This window comes from Microchirus variegatus (assembly GCF_963457635.1).
Source record: "Microchirus variegatus genome assembly, chromosome: 6".
NCBI classification, from domain to species: domain Eukaryota; kingdom Metazoa; phylum Chordata; class Actinopteri; order Pleuronectiformes; family Soleidae; genus Microchirus; species Microchirus variegatus.
This window is the reverse complement of record NC_139807.1, coordinates 6,788,429-6,806,374: the sequence shown is the minus strand read 5'-3', so window position 1 is coordinate 6,806,374 and position 17,946 is coordinate 6,788,429. Positions and strand designations below refer to the sequence as shown.

The following is a 17,946-nucleotide window of genomic DNA, read 5'->3' as shown; positions in this document are numbered from 1 at the left end:
AAATATTAATGTTTTCTTTCTGGATTTTTGTCCATTGGGTCAAACCAATAGTCTGTGGAAACGTAGAACTTTGTTCAATATTTGACATTAAAATTAAAGTGATTAGTTCATTGCAGGCTGCCAAAAGCCTTAGTTTATACTTGCATGCCATAAAATGTGTAACAGAAAGTCAATCGAATAACAGTGTAAAATCTGTATGTCTATGTTTCACTTCAAGACCAAACCAATGTCCACACAAAATGCAAACACACTTCGATCAAGCAGATTTGAGTAGTTTCAGGTGAGCAAACAAAACACTTTGCATTTCCATGTTCACAAAAGCGGACCATTTACCCTGTCCCACCCACCGGGGGAGACGGTACAGCTGATTTTAGAGGCCACGGGGCAAAGAAAGAAACACTGAAATCAAAGTTCACTGAAATCTTTATGAGGCATGTTTCTCATGAGACAATCCCTCATCTATTCTACCAACACAAAAACACACGCGTCTTTACAGATACACTTCCAAATCAGGTATGGACACAAATTAGAAATATTTTCACTTTTTAATAAACAACAAAATGAAAATAAAATAAAAATACTGACCTTGTTCATGTGAAACATTTAACAGTTTTTGATCATTTTGTGTGTTGTTTTCCATACTTTTATACTAATTCACCATTTCTGAGTTGCACATCTGTTGATAATTAAGTACATTTTCATGTCCACATTCAAGATTTTCATGAATCGTGTGCTGTACCCAGTCCGTCCATCTAATACAGACAAGAAAAACTGTCAAGTGTAATTTTGTCCTTTGTCATGCCGTTGATTAAACAGTCCTGCTCTTTTTGCACAGGTTTACATCCCGTCTCTGGTAAATTTCACAAATAAAATATATAAAATATTGTGCATGAAACTACATTTATCGCTGATGAAGGTGATGCACTGTCTGTTTCTGTGGAGTAAACTCCACACGTAACTCAAACATATGCAGAAGGGGGGAAATTAATCAGAATGGGTTGAGTAGTAATGTTGAATTATCCGAGTAACGTGTCTCGAAAGACAGTTAATATTTTCTATTCACTAAAAATTAACTCATAAAACTGACTTGAGTCGAAGTGAACATGGCAAACACACAAAAAGGAAGACAATTTGTTCATTAAAAGTAAGCAAGAGATGGTTGCAGAAACCGAATGTTGAGAAATGTCACTACGGTTATAAATGCACCATAATTAACATTATCAAATTTGTAAAACTAAACAGCTTTCCCCGGGAATCATAAGTTACACTTAACTACCGGTTATTGTGAGGATACTGAAGGCTACATGAGGTTAAGAGCCTAAAAAAAACTGTGTTCAGTTCACAAAGCAATCATTGTAAACGGTTGAATTGTGTTGTCGTTACATGTCCCCCCCCTCCCCCAAAAAACCCACATTTACACATGAGAATGACCAAATCCTATCTACTATTTACATTTGAAAAAGAGCCTTCTGCAACTCAATCAGGCTCTGGTTTCACAGCCAAGGTGTGAGTGTGTGTGTGTGTGTGTGTGGGGGGGGGGGGGTACAATAATGCAATTAGGCAGTTTAAAGGACACATTTATGGCCTCGACAGTCCACCAACACGCACATGGCTAGAAGACAAACCGCATGCATCACATAAGAAGATGGTACTATGAGACCAGGCAGCCATGTCTGTCCAAAAATGCCCAAATCTAAAAGTAGTGAGTTAACACAGTCCTGACACATTATTTACCAAAGGGGAGAAAAAAGGCAAAGTAACCTCAACAAGATTTTATTTCATGTAGTAAAATCCAACAACGACCTAGCCCTTTTTCAGCCCCTCTGTCCTTTTCTCTGGTCTCTAATCTTCAGAGTGAAGGCTTGAAAAAGGTAATGACAGTATTGGTAGTTTATGTGCTTGAATGAATCAGATCAAACAACTCCTAGCCACAGTGAAAGAAGTCAGGATGGAGTAGAGCCCCAGTTTCTGTGTGATACAATTGAAAGGAGAGGGTGAGAGGGAGTCAATCGTTGATTTGGGAGAGACGGCGGAGTACTTCGGGTGTGTCTCTTTGTGTGTGTGTGGGTGGGGGGAGGGGGCTCCACGAGTGCCTCTCTGAAAAGGCCAGGTGATGGGCGATGGATGACGATCATCAATCATGTGTTGATAATCCGACGGGGGGGGGGGGGGGGGGGGGGGTTATCCAAGTGATCACATGATGTAGACCTTCTCAGCCTGAGAGAAGTTGAAGACCTCTTTGGTTCTGGGACACACCACTTTGTCGTCTTGGCGGATGGACAGAAGGGACTGGGAAATAGAAGCAGAGAATATAGAGCTTCAGTTGTGAAATTTAAAATTGTATAAAGATAATTAGTTCATTTCACGGTGCACTCACATTGTAGCCGTAGACATATCCATTAGGAAGCATCATGGGAGGGTTGTTTTCATTCATGACCTCCCCAGAGATCTTACACACTAGTCTGGAGTTGGCACAGTGGGCCATGGGTAGCGGCTGTGCCAACTTGTTTAGAGATTTACTGCACACCGGGCAGTCTGGGTTCTTAGAGGTACCGTCTTCCTTGTAGCACTGACTGAAATGGACATGTTAAGGAATTCAACAGCTCGAGTCATCACCAAAACCCCCTCGTTCACACTCCAGTCCTACAGCAGCTGCACTGGCTCCTGGTCAATTTCAGAATACAATTCAAAATTCCATTGTACACATTCAAGGCCATTCATGACCTCGCTCCTCCACATTCGTCTGATCTCCTCCACACTGTAACCTCCTTCCACTCTCTCAGCTCATCCTCCTCCATCCAGCTCACCTCCGCTGGCCTCAGCACCATGAGGAGCTCTGCTCCCTGTGTCTGCAATTCACTCCCACCCGACATTGACTATCTCCCTCTATTTAAACTGAAACTAAAAACTGTTCAAATCAGCAAACTCTCTGTACATTACATTGTTCTATTTTACTTTTCTCTATTTTATTGTTTTTTATTATTTTCTACTATATCTTCTATAAAGTGTCCTTAGGTGCTTTAAAGGCACTTGAATAACACTGTTCACACTTCACATTAAAATAGGCCTTGGATGCGTCTCCTGTGACTGATGTTAAGTCTGTTCACAAGAACAAAATGATGTTTGAGCAAGTCTCAGTGTACAGTAGTGTGTTTTTGTCATGTGATCACCAGTGTTAATACAATGGTGGAGGCAACAAATAAATTAATGTATTGGGAAAAACTTTCAGTTCACTGTGTAACTGCACATGGTCAGAGGATGTTTCTCTTTCTGTTCATGCAGCTCAGCTTTTGTTTTTTTTGTGATCGGATCTGAAGATGCATTCAGGATGCATTTAATGGGATTAGACCTAGACTGAGACTGTGTGTGTTGTCCACGTGTGATGAGATCACTCAGGACAGATGTTAAAGTATACACCTGAATCACACCAGTGCTCAAAGCCAGACAACCAACGTGTATTCAACCATCGTCATAGTTCGACATGGTTTATAGTAATACACATTTGTATTACTGTGTCGGTCCGAATGGGTTACGACTGAATATTGAAAGCAGAGTAAGGCAGGATACGGTGTCTTGATGGCGGACAGACCGGCCTGTAGGGTTATAGTGAAGACAGAGTTGTTTCCAAGCTGATGCAGTCTGTAGTTGTCATACCGGAACTGCTGGATTAGCATCTTCCAACGGGCTGGATCCAAAAGATCCTGATGGAATGGTAAAAAAAAAGAAAAAAAAAGGAAAAGACATATTGGACTTTTAGGTCACTGCAGAATGTGCGGATCGATACAAATGACTGATGATTTGAGCAAACTGTGATTAACTCATCAAACACGGACTATGTGGTGATAATCCTTTGTGTAGAATGTAAATGTAGTTTTTAAATGACATGATAGCTAAATACCTTCTATTCTATTCAGCTGTGTTGACATTAAGGAGTTTAATCTCATAGTAAAACCATATTTCTCATAAGACATCAAACAATAACACCTCTTTTGAAACCTGATGTCCAAGCATATTGTGAAGTGGCACAAGAAGCACCTTTTTTATTTTAAGTGGACAAAGGGGGCCATCTAGTGGCTGCTCTGCTGCTATAGCACGTTATCTGCCTGATCTCTAAAGCTGAAATGAAACAGTCTGGGGTGGGGTATTTGCATTCATCAAAACTTAATGTCATATTAGTAATTTATTAATGTACCTTTAAGAAATTTATGAACCACAATTTGAAGAGTCGTGTTGTTCATCATGTATAAACAAATCTGTTGATAGCACAGAATTCGTCATCACTGAGGGGAAACATTTAGGCCGACTGTTTTTTGTCAAGCTGTTAACGATCCTCTTCTGTTTGAGTCTGTGTTTGCAGAACACTAACCATATTTCAACTGATCATAGCCATTGTCTGTTCACAGAGTTACAGTTGCATCCGCCTGGCTCCTGTCATAGTTTGGTTTGGCTGAAATGAATTGTGTCGCTACTGCGGTCGTACAATAGACTGCTCCTTGGGAATTCAGTCCGGGCTTCCCACACCTTGGGATTCAAGGACTTTTCAAAGACTTTTCAGGACCGATTCCCTCAAATTCAAGGACCGAATGTGCTGCTTAAGATATGAGGGCAACTTGTAAGAGCCGCTCCGCCCATGTCGTCCACTTTCATTGATATGCAGCACGATCTGCATCTGGATAAGCGATTATCTTTGGGATCTTGGACTTTTATTCTTTATTTTCTTTGGCGAGAAAGACAGAGATGTTGGAATTTGCATTCTCCCAGGAATCACATCACTTGCTCTCTCCTGCTTAACGTTAACAAGGAAGACATGTGCCTAAATAGCAACTTCAAAAACAAAAAGGCACCAGTGCCAGCCACACCTCTGTCATGTGCCTCTCATCAGAAATAATACAGATAACTAGAGGTATTAATAATAGAGACATTTCATTAATTTCATGTCATGTGTGAATGGTAGCAGCCACAAGTATAATTCAATATTCCTTCATGGTCCACGTGCAGAAGTGGGTCAGACCAAATTAAGTCTTTTGAATAATTCAAGAGCATAGTTGTTACCTTGTAAGGAGAGATGTGTGTATCTGATGGGAAGGCCAGCATCCCCATCACCTGTCGAACCTCATCCAACTGTCCGCCTTCTGCTTGGCTGAAATGTTTCCTTGCATGTCTGAAACAGGCATAAAAAAGTAAGAAATGTAAGACCGGACAGGAACCATTTGTTAGCGTAAGGATTTAAGGTGGAAGAGTTGCTATGTGGTGTTTCAATGTTCAGTACCTGACTGCATCCATGCGTTTGTTTTGCCTTATGAGCTCAATGAACTCCTGGATTCTCAGACTGAACTCAAGACAACTCTGTTGGAAAAAAAGAGACAAAATCTAAATGTATTTGAGTTTCCACCATTTAACTACTTATTCACCCTGGACATGGAGGAATCCTCTATATCTTGACATCTCTTTTATGTGTGTCTGATGCATTTCAATAATGTAAAAAACGTCTTAAATCTTTGTACGGATGTCATAACATCGGCTTCATGGTACATCCTTGCAACTTTACTGTCAAGATTAATAAAATGATCCTGGGTAGAGCAAGAAATTTCAGTCCAAATAATTTTTTCATATTCTTGAGGCAAAAATCTGGCCCCTGGAAAGTAATCACTGTACCTTCATCTTGCGGAGGCGAGACTTGTTGTCATGGCACCAGGCTAAGCAGGTGGCCGTCTCCTGCCTCTCCAGAGACTCCTCCACCTCCTTGGCTGTGAGGAACATCTCTATGTTCACCAGATCCTTTAAAAATGTGAGTAAATTAGAGTATTAGAGAATCTGAAGTCAAGTAGTAGTACTATACTCAAATACACAAATATGTGTACACATTAACCTGTATTTCAAAACAGACTGAGCAAGTATTCATTTCAAATATCAATATTGACACATAGACAGTTACCTCTATACCACTCTGTCTGGCCAGTTTAACAGCTGTGTTGTAGTAGCCGCAGCGCAACAGATGCTCCACCATCATGCGGTCCATGCGTTTCTTCTTCCACAGATTGACCGAGGCCGGCTGGTCGCTGCTGTGCTCCTTCAAGTGCTCGATGCGACGTTTACACAGCTTGGCACTCTCGTCCTCAGCTTGGATGGACTCTGCAGCCTAGACACACACAATAATATGAATACGAAGCATGGAGGCTCAATTTTGTATTAAACCCGATTCATTAGCCTAACTGTACTTGTTCGTTGTTTGAGACTTGCTTGTGCTGAGAAAATGAACAAAAAAGTAAATGACACTGTTCTCATCACAGGTTATAAACCTGCCCTTCAACAAAGAGAAATGTCCAGACTGAGATATTTGCCCAAGTCTAGTGTCCAAGACTACACGGCCTGCAGCTACTTCAAGATTTGCAGATAAACTGCTCTGGTTAGTTGGGCGTCACAACCATAAAAAAACAAATTTATAAAACTGCTTTAAAACAATAATTTGCAGTCTCAAAGCAGTCAGGAAAGAGTGGTTAATAATGTTGTTACAACTGAGTGAATGACTGCATTCCTGTGTGCAATGTTCCATGCACACTGCCTTTTAAGGATTCAATTATACAGGCCCACTGTTCTCTGGTCCAATTCATTTTAAGGCAATGTACTGCAAACCATGTGTGACTTTTTGACTACTCTCGACACAAAGTGCAGTATGTTTAGTGTAAAACAACATTCTGGGCCAGGTTTGGGGGAAAAAATACCGGCAGCATTGTCTCAATTGTCTGTTTTTTTCTCTCCTTTTATAAACCAGCCAGGTGGCATTCCACCTCGGACACCAACAACCCACCACATATTCCATTGTGAAGGAACCACGGCCACAGTAATGTGCTGTTGTCAACAGGGCTGAGTTATATGGCTCCTTATACAGCTGGAGGGTGACCCGTGTTTATTAGTAGGATACTATTGGTATAGTACACAGGTACTGGGACCGAAACTAGTGCTAGTTTAATGAGGCCAGTGCACACTAACAATAATGGATTAGAAAACTGTCAAAAAGTACAGGTCTGAAGGGTCCTAATTTGTCCTCAGACCCAATAGAAGTTGTAAGTGCATAAGACTGTTTGACGTAGTATTACTATTTCATAGAGCAGAGGGCGCTGAGAGTGGAGCTTTTTTATCCAAGCTCATGCAGTAATCAAACATGTGAAAATAATTTTTTGGGAAAAGTGACAGCCCTAAGATGAAGTTCCAAGTTCCAAGTTCCCAAATGTAGTAAGGCCTTAGCCAATTAAAATACAATTAAACATTTATACCCTATTTCCAGAAAAGGTGGGACACCTTCTGAAAAAGCAATGAATGTTGTGGTTGGCATTCCAGCATTAAAAACGACATTAAAACACTGAAACTCATCCCTTTGTACATTACTTATTTAAATAAATGTGTGCCTATGTGTAACATCTGCATCTCTCACCTTCCTCTTCAGGGCACTGAGTTTCTCCACCACTCCATCCAGCAGCGACACCACAGAGTCGACCACCGGGAAGTTGCTCAGGGTCTTCTCCAGCTCCGCGACCACCATTGTCACGTGACTCGTCTCCCGGTCGATGTTCTTCTGAGCTGCTCTGAATCGCTTGTTCAGAGTCTCGTAGGGCACCTGCGAAGACAAAGCAAATGGATATTTATGATGCATTCAGCATGAAAATGACCTGTGGCTGATTGAGTCAGATGGCTTTTGTGTGTATTGATAGGCGAGGTGCAAAAGACCTTTTATTCCTTCAAAATAAATACAATTCTGTCAGAATAATCCACACAAGGACTCAAAAGAAGATAAACAAATAAATATAACATACGCTCTGCCCTTCACATGAGGCTACAGTAGTTGCAGTTAAGGATACAGTATGTGTAACTGGCTGTGGTTTGTATTTTTTTGTATTGTGAAAAAACATGTTCAGGGTTAGGGTTAAAAGATGGAAAGAAACAGAATCAGGAGAAAATGATTCATAATCAAACAATATAGCAAAGTGTTTTTCCTCTCTGTGCTACAACAAAATTACTTGGTAGACAACAGTGTCATGTAATTCTTATTTCTAAAAGAGGAGAACTTTGATTCACTGTGATTTTTCCACCCTCAGTTTTAACTCGTAGCCAGTTCATTTCACAGCTCACTAAGATTTGAGAGAAAAATTATGATGCATGATGGATGTTGTTGCTCAGCTAGAATTTGGAAAACTAAGCTGTGTTTGTGCACAAGATTGTGACCCTGTGATTCAGACATTTAATTGAACCTCAAACCATGACAGAGTATGCACTACTAAATATTCATTAGTGTTTTGCTGGCAGAAACTGCAGGCTTACTTTGCACAGGAATGTGCATAGCAGCTGTATGAGAGGGAAAGGATGGAGCCTAAAAACACACGCCAACACGCTCAGAGGCCTTTTCTTTCTTCCTGGCCATAAAACTGCTAAAACAACAACTCACCCAAAAGAGCTCAGCACAAACGTCAATGTTTTCCGCCTCATGCAATAGCCTGTAAAGTGAGCATTGACTTGAAATCTTTAAATACTGTTAAATTACTTCAATACTGGTGTGACAATGAAAATCTTGACTATCAAAGAGAAGACAGTGTGCACAGATGTCCACTAAGGTCCGCGAAGCATCGACTACATCATCACCAAGTTCCAAATAACGATTTTCTTCCCCTACAATAATCATCTGTCTATTATTTTCTTGATTAATTGGTTCGTTATTTGGCCCATAACATGTTGAAAAAATGTCGACCAGTGTCAGCATAATTGTTTCAAATGTCTTGTTTTGTCCACCGCCCTAAATCATTCAGTTCTCATGACTTCTTTCTTAATACGGGGCAAAGAAGCCCAGACAAGTGTAAAAGCTTGTTTTAATTATTGGGGGAAAAAGAGAGTCAAACAAATTAATTTAATTACTTAATCAATCAATCAATTATCAACCAATCTTTGCAGTCCTACAGTCCACATCTGTAAACAGTTAACTGAAACATCTGGGCAAAAACAAATCTTCAACAGATCTAATAACATAAGGAGAAACCATATTTTTAACAAATAAAATTCCCTTTTACAAAGCGATGAACACAGCTTATATGCAGCATGTTAATGCACTTTTCTACACAACCATGACTTCCATGAGACCATGTAATTCAGCCATAAACATATTTACAGGGAGCAGTTACAGGCCAACACTGTAAGTGGTTGTCTTTCAGGATTTCTAGTAAGTCCCCCTTTAACAGTAACACTGTATATTGATAAAAGTCATGACATTTCCTGGGTGATTACAGTCTGAAGGACAATTTCGACTTGCCTTAGAAATACAGACTCGATATCATAAATGTCCAGCATTTCAATGACAACAGAATACAGTCAGATTAACAACTAAAAAATTATCCCTTGCTTCAGATCATTATGTGATGAGACTAAAACAATCCAGCACATATTCTATTGACTGAATGTGATACATTACATTCAGGCAGGTGTTACAAACCATCTCAAGCTCTCATTAATTCCAACATCTATGACACTATTATACTATTACTATACTATACTATACTATTATAAGGCAGGTGCAATTATTGTAACTTTTACTGGCTTTTAGTCCGTGTTATTTTGTTATATTATTTTTCTGCATATTGTTTTTTTGGATGCCGTTTGCTGACTCTGTTGTGCTGTGTATTGTTCTGCAGCTGTGAAAGCACGTCAGTCCAAGAAAAATGTCCCTGTGTGGACAAGTATATTCGACTTGATTCGGCTACAATGGTATGTTGAATGAGAACGTGTAAATATTTGGGTTATCGTTTCCCTGGATCAGTGGTTCTCAAACTTTTCATACCAAGTACCACCTGAGAAAACATTGAGCTCTCAACGTAACACTAGTACCGCCAACGTTACAATCCAGTGGTGTAAATAGGGCGAGGAAATAGGACTTTTCACAGGAGGCAGATTTTATTCTTCTCACATATACTTCAGACACTGGTACAGTGAAATCTGATTTAAGATGGAGCAAGAGATATGGGGTTTCTAATTATATTATTAAACTTATTTTATTTTTTGTTATTCAATCATATTTCTATTTGCTATGCACTCTTGACAGGTACCACAGTTTGTGAACCAAGGCCCAAGAGAACGGTTGCTGTAAACCTTACTCTGACCTGCCTGAGAAAAACATACTAAACATGCATTATATTGGACTGATGTATACACGTTTTCCCTGCACCCCATTAGTCTTACTGTTGTAGTCATATTGGCAGATCTTGGTGTGTTTGCCGATATCTGATAATACATTTTAAAGCCAATATTTGCAGATACCGATATCGTGCATACCCAAAATATACATAAGTGAACCGAGTATTGGTTCCATACTGGTCAAAATCACTGGACTGTATATCAAAAAAAATAAAGTCTTATGAACTGCAAACTCTAAATATCACATTACTCAGAGACTAAGAGACCAACAACAGTATTATGATTTTTAAATGGTTGGTTGTGGTTCAGTAACGAGGGCATCCACATCCAATTAATGCATCAGACTGATATTGTTATCGGTAGATAGTCATGGTTGAGATATCAGCATGGTATCAGACAGAAAAGGTGGCATCGAGCTATTACTTTGCATAGGCATCTTCAAGGACATAATAATCAACACGTACTGTAATGTGTCACTCCTACAGATTAGCAGCTTCATCTGTGTCAGACAATATTGCTTGTGACGTGATAATTCTGCTCAATATAGCTTCAAATGTGATCACCACTGCTCCCCCCAGCTGTAGACTCCCATTTGATGCCAATTATAACCATCACGCCTGTCTTAAAATGGTGCCCTTCCTGTACCACCATCCATCCATCCATCCTTACTGCAGCATCTAAGCAAAGACATCTTCAGAAATAACCACAGCTATGATGTTTAAACATGCACCACAGTGAACACTTAACGCCACGTTACATTAATCAGGGCAACATCAGACACATCACACACCATTAGCTACTACACAAACGCTGTCAATACCTTGGTGCTCACAGCCGAGCCTTGTATAAAAACGACGTTGTCTTTTCTCGCTGAGACGGGGTGAGGGCAGGAGGAAAGCCGGGGTTTGCTTCAGCTCGTCTTTTAAAGGTAGTGTCGCAGTAACGTTGTGTGGAATGGAGGAACAGTAGGTGTGTGCGGCGGCGGCAGCAGCAGGCTGTGATGTCTCTCGCTGGCCATTTTGAAGTGCACACAGGCAACAGCAGCGATCTGATGACACTGCGCTAACTGCCCCCTTCGCAGGGCTTTCGAGGCTTCCCAGCCCCCCCACCGACACATCTACCAGGCAGCTGCAAACTGCATGCTCGCTCTCGTGTGTTGTGACACAGCCTGGTTGCCTTACACCACAGTAGAAGACCGAAAATATGGGTTTGCCACAGCAAAACCCTAATGAATTCAACAGCCAGCCAGCCAGCCAAGACGAGTGCCCAGCTCCGTTTGAACAAGAATCACCACTTACTTCGTTAAAGTGTCCCTGCCGTTAAGCACCGCGCTGACGCCATTAACTGACAGCTCATCTACAGTGAAGGTAGCTTCTCGTCAAAAACAACACGCTTCAACTTAGGGGTAGCTTATCTGCGGCCCTCCACCCCATGACACGACGATTATATCATTCAAAAAGCACCGGATGAACACAGCTATACAGCGTATATCTACGTATTTAAAGGTTAACTAATTACTGTCGCCTTTCAAACACATATGCGGTTAAAGGGCGCTGCTAACTGGCTAAGCGAGTCTAGCAACCACTAGCCTCCCCTGTCAAGTTCGCTTCCCTCGGCCTCGAATGGACAACAAATCCACCACTTTTCCCAGCAAAGACCGAACAGTATATGTATTTCAGCGGCACGTACGTCGGTAACGTGAAAAAAACGATGCGAGCTCCAGTCACAGTTTACCTTCAGGGTGGGATATTCCTGGACTTTGAGAGCCATGGACAGTTGAGATGCTGTCTCCTGCACCGCCATCTTGGTTTTGTGGTTTTCTTGTGGTTGTTTGTGTTTTTTTTTCCATCAACTCAGAGCGGCCTCAGCGCTCACTACCGCCACCTGGTGGGACGGTGTCAGCACTGTAAGTTTGTGTCTGGTAGAGATAAAAGGCCCTGTTAAATTTCACTATGATTTTTACTGGATAACAGGATACTTGAGTAAAAGTACAAGTATCTTACCAGAAAATTACTTTGAAAGAATATATATATATATAGTAAAAGTCTTAAAGTATATGACATTTACTATACGTAATTATCAAAAGTAATTTTCTGATCTAGAATGTACTCAAGTTTTAGAAGTAAAAGTATTAAAAAAAGTGAAGAGTAAGGAAATACGGCATAACGGGGAGGTGGTCAAATTAATAATAATCCTCAAATCTGCATCTTTCAATAGCAGAATGATAAAAGTGACAACAAATATGTTTAGAAACACTAAAAGTGTTCAGTTTTAGCATTTTATGAATGACACAAGTGATTGATTCGGTGACAAAATATTCAACAAATTCCTGATGAAAAAAATATTAGTTAGTTGCAGTCTAAATTATAAAATGTATTATCTTTGCTATAATAATAATAATAATAATAATAATAAATATGCTTATTTATAATTATTTATAATAATAACTACTAGAACCTTCTCTCCCCAGTCGAGGTGAAGGTCCTGCCATGGGTCCTGATTGGCTGGCACAGATCGGTACATTAACTGCTGCATGGCCAACACTCTTCCACACACCCACAGCCTTGGGAATAAAAGTGGATAAGTGGACACACAGAGAGAGGAAGGTGACGCAAAGCAGGTTTGTGATTTATTTTGGGCCCCTGTGTCCAGTACTTCCTGTGTGTTTATTTTCTAAGTGCCAAGCCAAATAAGAGGGGAATGAAAGTGTGACTGTAAAAATCCATGTGAATGTGTTGATTTTTGTTCTTGTGTGTGACAGGAGGAGTGTTATTTATTAATGGAAGAACTTGGCAGAGAAACAAGTTAAATGTGCCTCTTAAAAGATGGATTTCGCCCACAGAGATCGTTCCATGTTCAACACTCCAGGTCTTTAATTCTTAAATAGTGACTTAATCAAACATCCGAGATCAAAAAGTTCTTTATAAAACCATAAAATGACGATAATAATCCCACATAACCACAGCTAGCCAAGCACACTGTTCTTTTTTGGTATGAATCATTAGTTAAAATGGTGAAGATTTAAAGCTGTAGTGTGTAACTTTTTGTTGTCTTTTTGTATTATTCTGCCTCTGTTTATTTTTCCTAAACAGAAACAATGTAAGATTATTTCGCACACTGTGTATTTCATATCTGTAAATTAATGAGTCATCGTCTGAGTGTTTACAGCGACAGCAGCGGCATCTGAACACTGAGAGTGAGGAACGTCTGACAAATACCTGACATTTTATGAGGTGAACTCAAGGAGATAATTAGCAACACTGACGTAATGGAGAAATAATACAGTATAATTATCTTCCTTTAAAAAAAAAAAAAAATCTAAATCTATACATCAAATAAAGTCCACGCTTATTGATCCACAAAAATATCATTCTTTTTGGACAGAAGCAGTTGATAATTAACCTCAAAAAGTATTGTAAGTATTCTATTATCACTGTAAGCTGCAATGCAGGGTTTTGAAAAGACATTTTTCAGTTTAATTTGAAACATCTTATTTTGAAGGCTCAGAAGGCCCAGCATTTTATATACACACACACACACACACACACGTATGTATAACATGCATTCGCTCAGTTAACATGTAAAAGCTAAAAAAAAAACACACTATTTTTTTGTTTGTATTTATTTAATTCATTATTAGCAGTTCATTCTGTTGCACATGTTACAAACCGCTGTTCCATTCAGTGTAAATACATGTCAGACTGACATGCAATGTGCATTCCTTTCTAAAAATATGACTTTAGAATCATTTTATCACTCAGTTTTGGCTTAGGGAGAAAGAAGAACATTTCAAATTATGGGATATTACTGAATCACAATCATACAAATCAAATAATCGGGTATCAAAAGCGTGTCTTCCCAGCCCTACGATGTTTCAGTGTTAGAAAATTAAAGGTTGGTCTCTCTGGAGACAGAGGAGGAGGTTTGTTCTCGCATGACTTTGTCATCGTGAGCACATAATTGAAACTGTTGCCGCTTAACGTTTTGTTTTGTGATTTCACCATTCTTCTGCAACCAGTTCTTATCCCCTCCTCCTACATCTGTCACCCACTTTACTCCTTCTCTATTATCACTTTCTTCTAGTATTATTATCACTCCTTTCCACCCACCAGCTCCTCGTATTCATCCCTCTACCTCTCTTCTCTTGCAGCCTCCCCTCCCTGCTCTGCTACACGTGGGTTAGATCCTTCCATGCCTGCAGTACACGCCTCCTACTACGCTAGATTAGATTGCTATTCTCTCCGGTGTCTTATGTAGCAGCTCTGTCACTATCCATACATCCAGACGGATGTCTGCTTATGTGCCTGCGTCGGCACATTTAGCAGCCTGTGTGTTATAGTGTGTGTGTGTGTACACACATGCTTTGCTGCATTATTCTGCACCTTGCTCCACTGCCGTGATTGTATATGTGTTTCTCTGTTTACACGCTTGTATCGTTGTGCGTGTCGAGGCATCTATCTTTGTAATTGTGTGTACAAGTGTGTGTGTGATAGCTCTCGGTCTAAGCTGGCTGTCAGTCTTGATAAGGCCAGCAGTTGGGAGGGCCTTCGACAGGGGGCGGGGGGCTGCTACTCGCCTGGCCTCCGCATGGTGGATCTGCTGGGAAGGAGCTGAACCATTAGACACGCTGCAGTGACTACAGAGAGGAGGAGGAGGAGGAGGAGGGTGGAGATGTGTAGTGTGAAAAGCCTGAGATGGAAAAAAGAGAGTGAAAGAGATGTGGTGGTGGTGGTGGTGGTGATGGAGGGGGGGGGTATGATGGAGTGCGAATGAGATCGAGGGAGAAAGGATGGAAAGAGAGCAGGACGAGCAGATGGAAGAGCGGGAGGCAAAAGAAGAAGAGAAGAGACAGTGGAGGACGATAAATGGGAAGGGAGAGAGCGAAGGGTTGAAGAGGAGAGGACAGTGTAGATCGTGTAGAAAAATGGGTGTGTAGTGATGGTGAGAGGTGTGACTGTGACCCTACATGTGCACACCACACTGGTTTTTACACACATGAAAGTAAACACACTATGGGGCATTTTCCCTCATGAGCAGCAGTAAATATTCTATCGATCACTTTGCACTCCTGTCCTGTGGTGCATTTGATTTCTTCTCATTCCCTCTCTTTATCGCGCTGTCATCCATCCACTCTTTGTTATCTCCTCCTCCTCCTTTCTCTGTCCTTATTTTAGAAGCTTGTTCCCTCCATTTCCTGGGGGGGGACATCTAAGTCCTGCATAGAAAAGGTGGGAGCGTAGCGAAGTTGCCATCCGCCTTATTGTTCGACAAGATAAATGCGTCTGTGTAGCTTCTCACTTTGTTGTCAGTTTGAATTCATCTGTTACACCTGTTACAACTGTCGCTGTGATGTGTGGCAATACCTTTCATGTCACGAGGCGCTGGTGAGAAATGTCACAGAGATATTAGCAAATGAATCAGCTTAGAGGAGGAATTGGCATAATTTGTCAAGTTTAACATATCACGGTTATTAGAGCATGACATTAGGCACCTCAAATGGTTCTTCAATTTGCAAATGGCTGATGTTCTCTGCAGCACACAGGGCTCGAAATGCAGGTGTAAGCTGTTTAAGTAGCAGTTGGGATTTGAGAATTATGTTCATATTGTTGGCACGTGGACCATTTCTGACCATGGTTATAATAGTTTCTAGATTTTATTTAGTTTAGTATATTATTTTTAAAATTGAGTTAGTTTTAATTCGTTTTTGGAGCAGGTTTGCTAGTTTTTATTAGTTATTATTTTTTGTAAAACAGACCCTGAAAAAAACCCATAAGAACAGACCACAAAAAAATCTTGTAAGAACAGACCCTGAAAAAAATATCTCCTCAAAACAGACCCTGAAAAAAAATCTTGACAGAACAGACCCCGAAAAAAATCTCGTAAGAAAAGACCCTGACAAAAAATCTCGTAAAAAAAGACCCCGAAAAAAAATTATTGTGAGAACAGACCCCAAAAAAATCTCTCCTAAAAACAGACCCTGAAAAAAAATCTCGTAAGAACAGACCGCGGAAAAAAACCTTGTGAAAAAAAAAACAGACCTCGGAAAAAAAAATATTTTAAGAACAGACCCCCAAAAAATCTTGTAAGAACAGACCCCAACAGTTTTTTGTAAGAACAGACCATGAAAATAAAATCTCATAAGAACAGACCACGAAAAAAATCTAGTAAAAACAGATCCCCCCCAAAAAAATCTTCTGACATAATTTGGCAATGGATTAAATCATTTCTATTTCAAAGAATGCACTGTAGCTTTAAATAAAAAGACGCAACGGCCTCGCTTGACAGCGTTACCTTGGAGGCTATTTATTATCGGAAAATAATATATATCACACAGTCTGTGTGATAAGACAATTTTAGCTTAGTCGATGACTTGGAGTAAAAAAGAAAGAGGAAATGAGTGGGAGTGAGTTTGGTGTCAACAGATATACCGCGCACACAGCTGTGATGTCAGTAACAGACACAACAAGTGTTTTTTAACTATTCCTACCACATAACAAAAGAAGAACAAAGTTTCCTGTTTAGTTTTTTTTTAAGGTGAAACAGGAACGAGCTCAGGTTTGATAAGAGCAGGTCTCACTGGTCAGCTGTGATTCAAATAGTGAACACTAGATTTTATCACTTCCCTGTTTTTCAAACTTAACCATCTGACGCCGACAAGCTCTGCTATGTGGATTGACCTTTGGCAAAGCTCCGCCCACTTAATTCACTCCGACAACCAGCGAAGGAGTCATTAGGTTAGTTGTAAACAGCTTATAGAGCTCTGGATGTCACATGACTGACACGCCCACTTATTTATGTGTCTCCTGTCAATGGTATGAGCTGCGCTCTTTTCTGAGGCGTCACCTTGTTTGTGTCACGTCACTCCACGGTATTTCAGATTTTCCTCCAGTAGTACCAAGGAAGCTCACGTACCACAGTTTGAGAACCATGGTTGTAATTAATTTAGGACAGTGTGACAGTGAACCAGCATGTACTCTAAATGGTTATAAATGAGTGCATCAGCAGCACTGAAAACAACAGTTTCTCTCAGCCCTCTGAGTCTTTTTGGACTGGAACATGTTGACCACTGGCTGTGTGTGACATTTACCAACAGGGAGGAGGTGATGTAACCACCGCTGCTGTTAACTGGGTTAGGCCCTGGCAGTTAGAGGCCACTGATATCACTGTGGTTAAAGTGTTAAAAGTTAAAAACGGAACACTGATTGCATACGGTACATTTTACAAATGTACAATCTAAGCCACATTTATGCTCATGAGAAATACAAGTAACAGTAAAGAGATACAATAAATACACACAACTCTTTGGAATTAGGATTTGAAATAACTTATTTGAAAAATAAAGGCTTTAAAGGGGACATATTATACCCTATTTCTCCAAGTTAAACTAGTTCCCTGGTGTCCTAATGAACATGTCTGTGACATGCTTTGGTCAAAATACCCTAAGGATGAAGCACCACAGCAGTTCAATCACCCTGCCAATACAGCCCTGTTCAGAACGCTCGGTTTAGTAGTATCTCTTTAGGTCCACCTTAAAAAAAGTAAAACGAAAAACTTAAGGGACAGGAAATGACATCAGCCACAGAGGCTACTGGGAGCGAACAGCAGTTAGCATTCAGAAAAGTGATCATTTGCAGGCTCTAGCAGGCACATTGCCGTCATATATAAGATGCATGCACTGGACAGATAAATCCTCTGAGGCTGGAAGTTTGTGTAGGACTCTGTGCTGCACTGTGGAGCCAAGAAAATACATTTTCGCGGACTTTGTGGACTTCT

The 17,946-nt window shown here is 40.4% G+C and overlaps 1 protein-coding gene across 1 annotated transcript; it reads right to left on the bottom strand.

The window, feature by feature from the left end:
• Positions 1-405: 405 nt before the first annotated feature.
• Positions 406-12,009, bottom strand: maea (macrophage erythroblast attacher, E3 ubiquitin ligase). The gene is made up of 9 exons (XM_083891690.1): positions 11,908-12,009; positions 7,433-7,615; positions 5,936-6,139; positions 5,656-5,778; positions 5,270-5,346; positions 5,053-5,161; positions 3,568-3,701; positions 2,378-2,573; positions 406-2,289 (listed from the first exon to the last, which is right to left on the bottom strand). The coding sequence occupies exons 1-9, from the start codon at positions 11,974-11,976 to the stop codon at positions 2,194-2,196; spliced, it is 1,191 nt and encodes a 396-aa protein (XP_083747816.1). The 5' UTR covers positions 11,977-12,009; the 3' UTR covers positions 406-2,193.
• Positions 12,010-17,946: the final 5,937 nt, after the last annotated feature.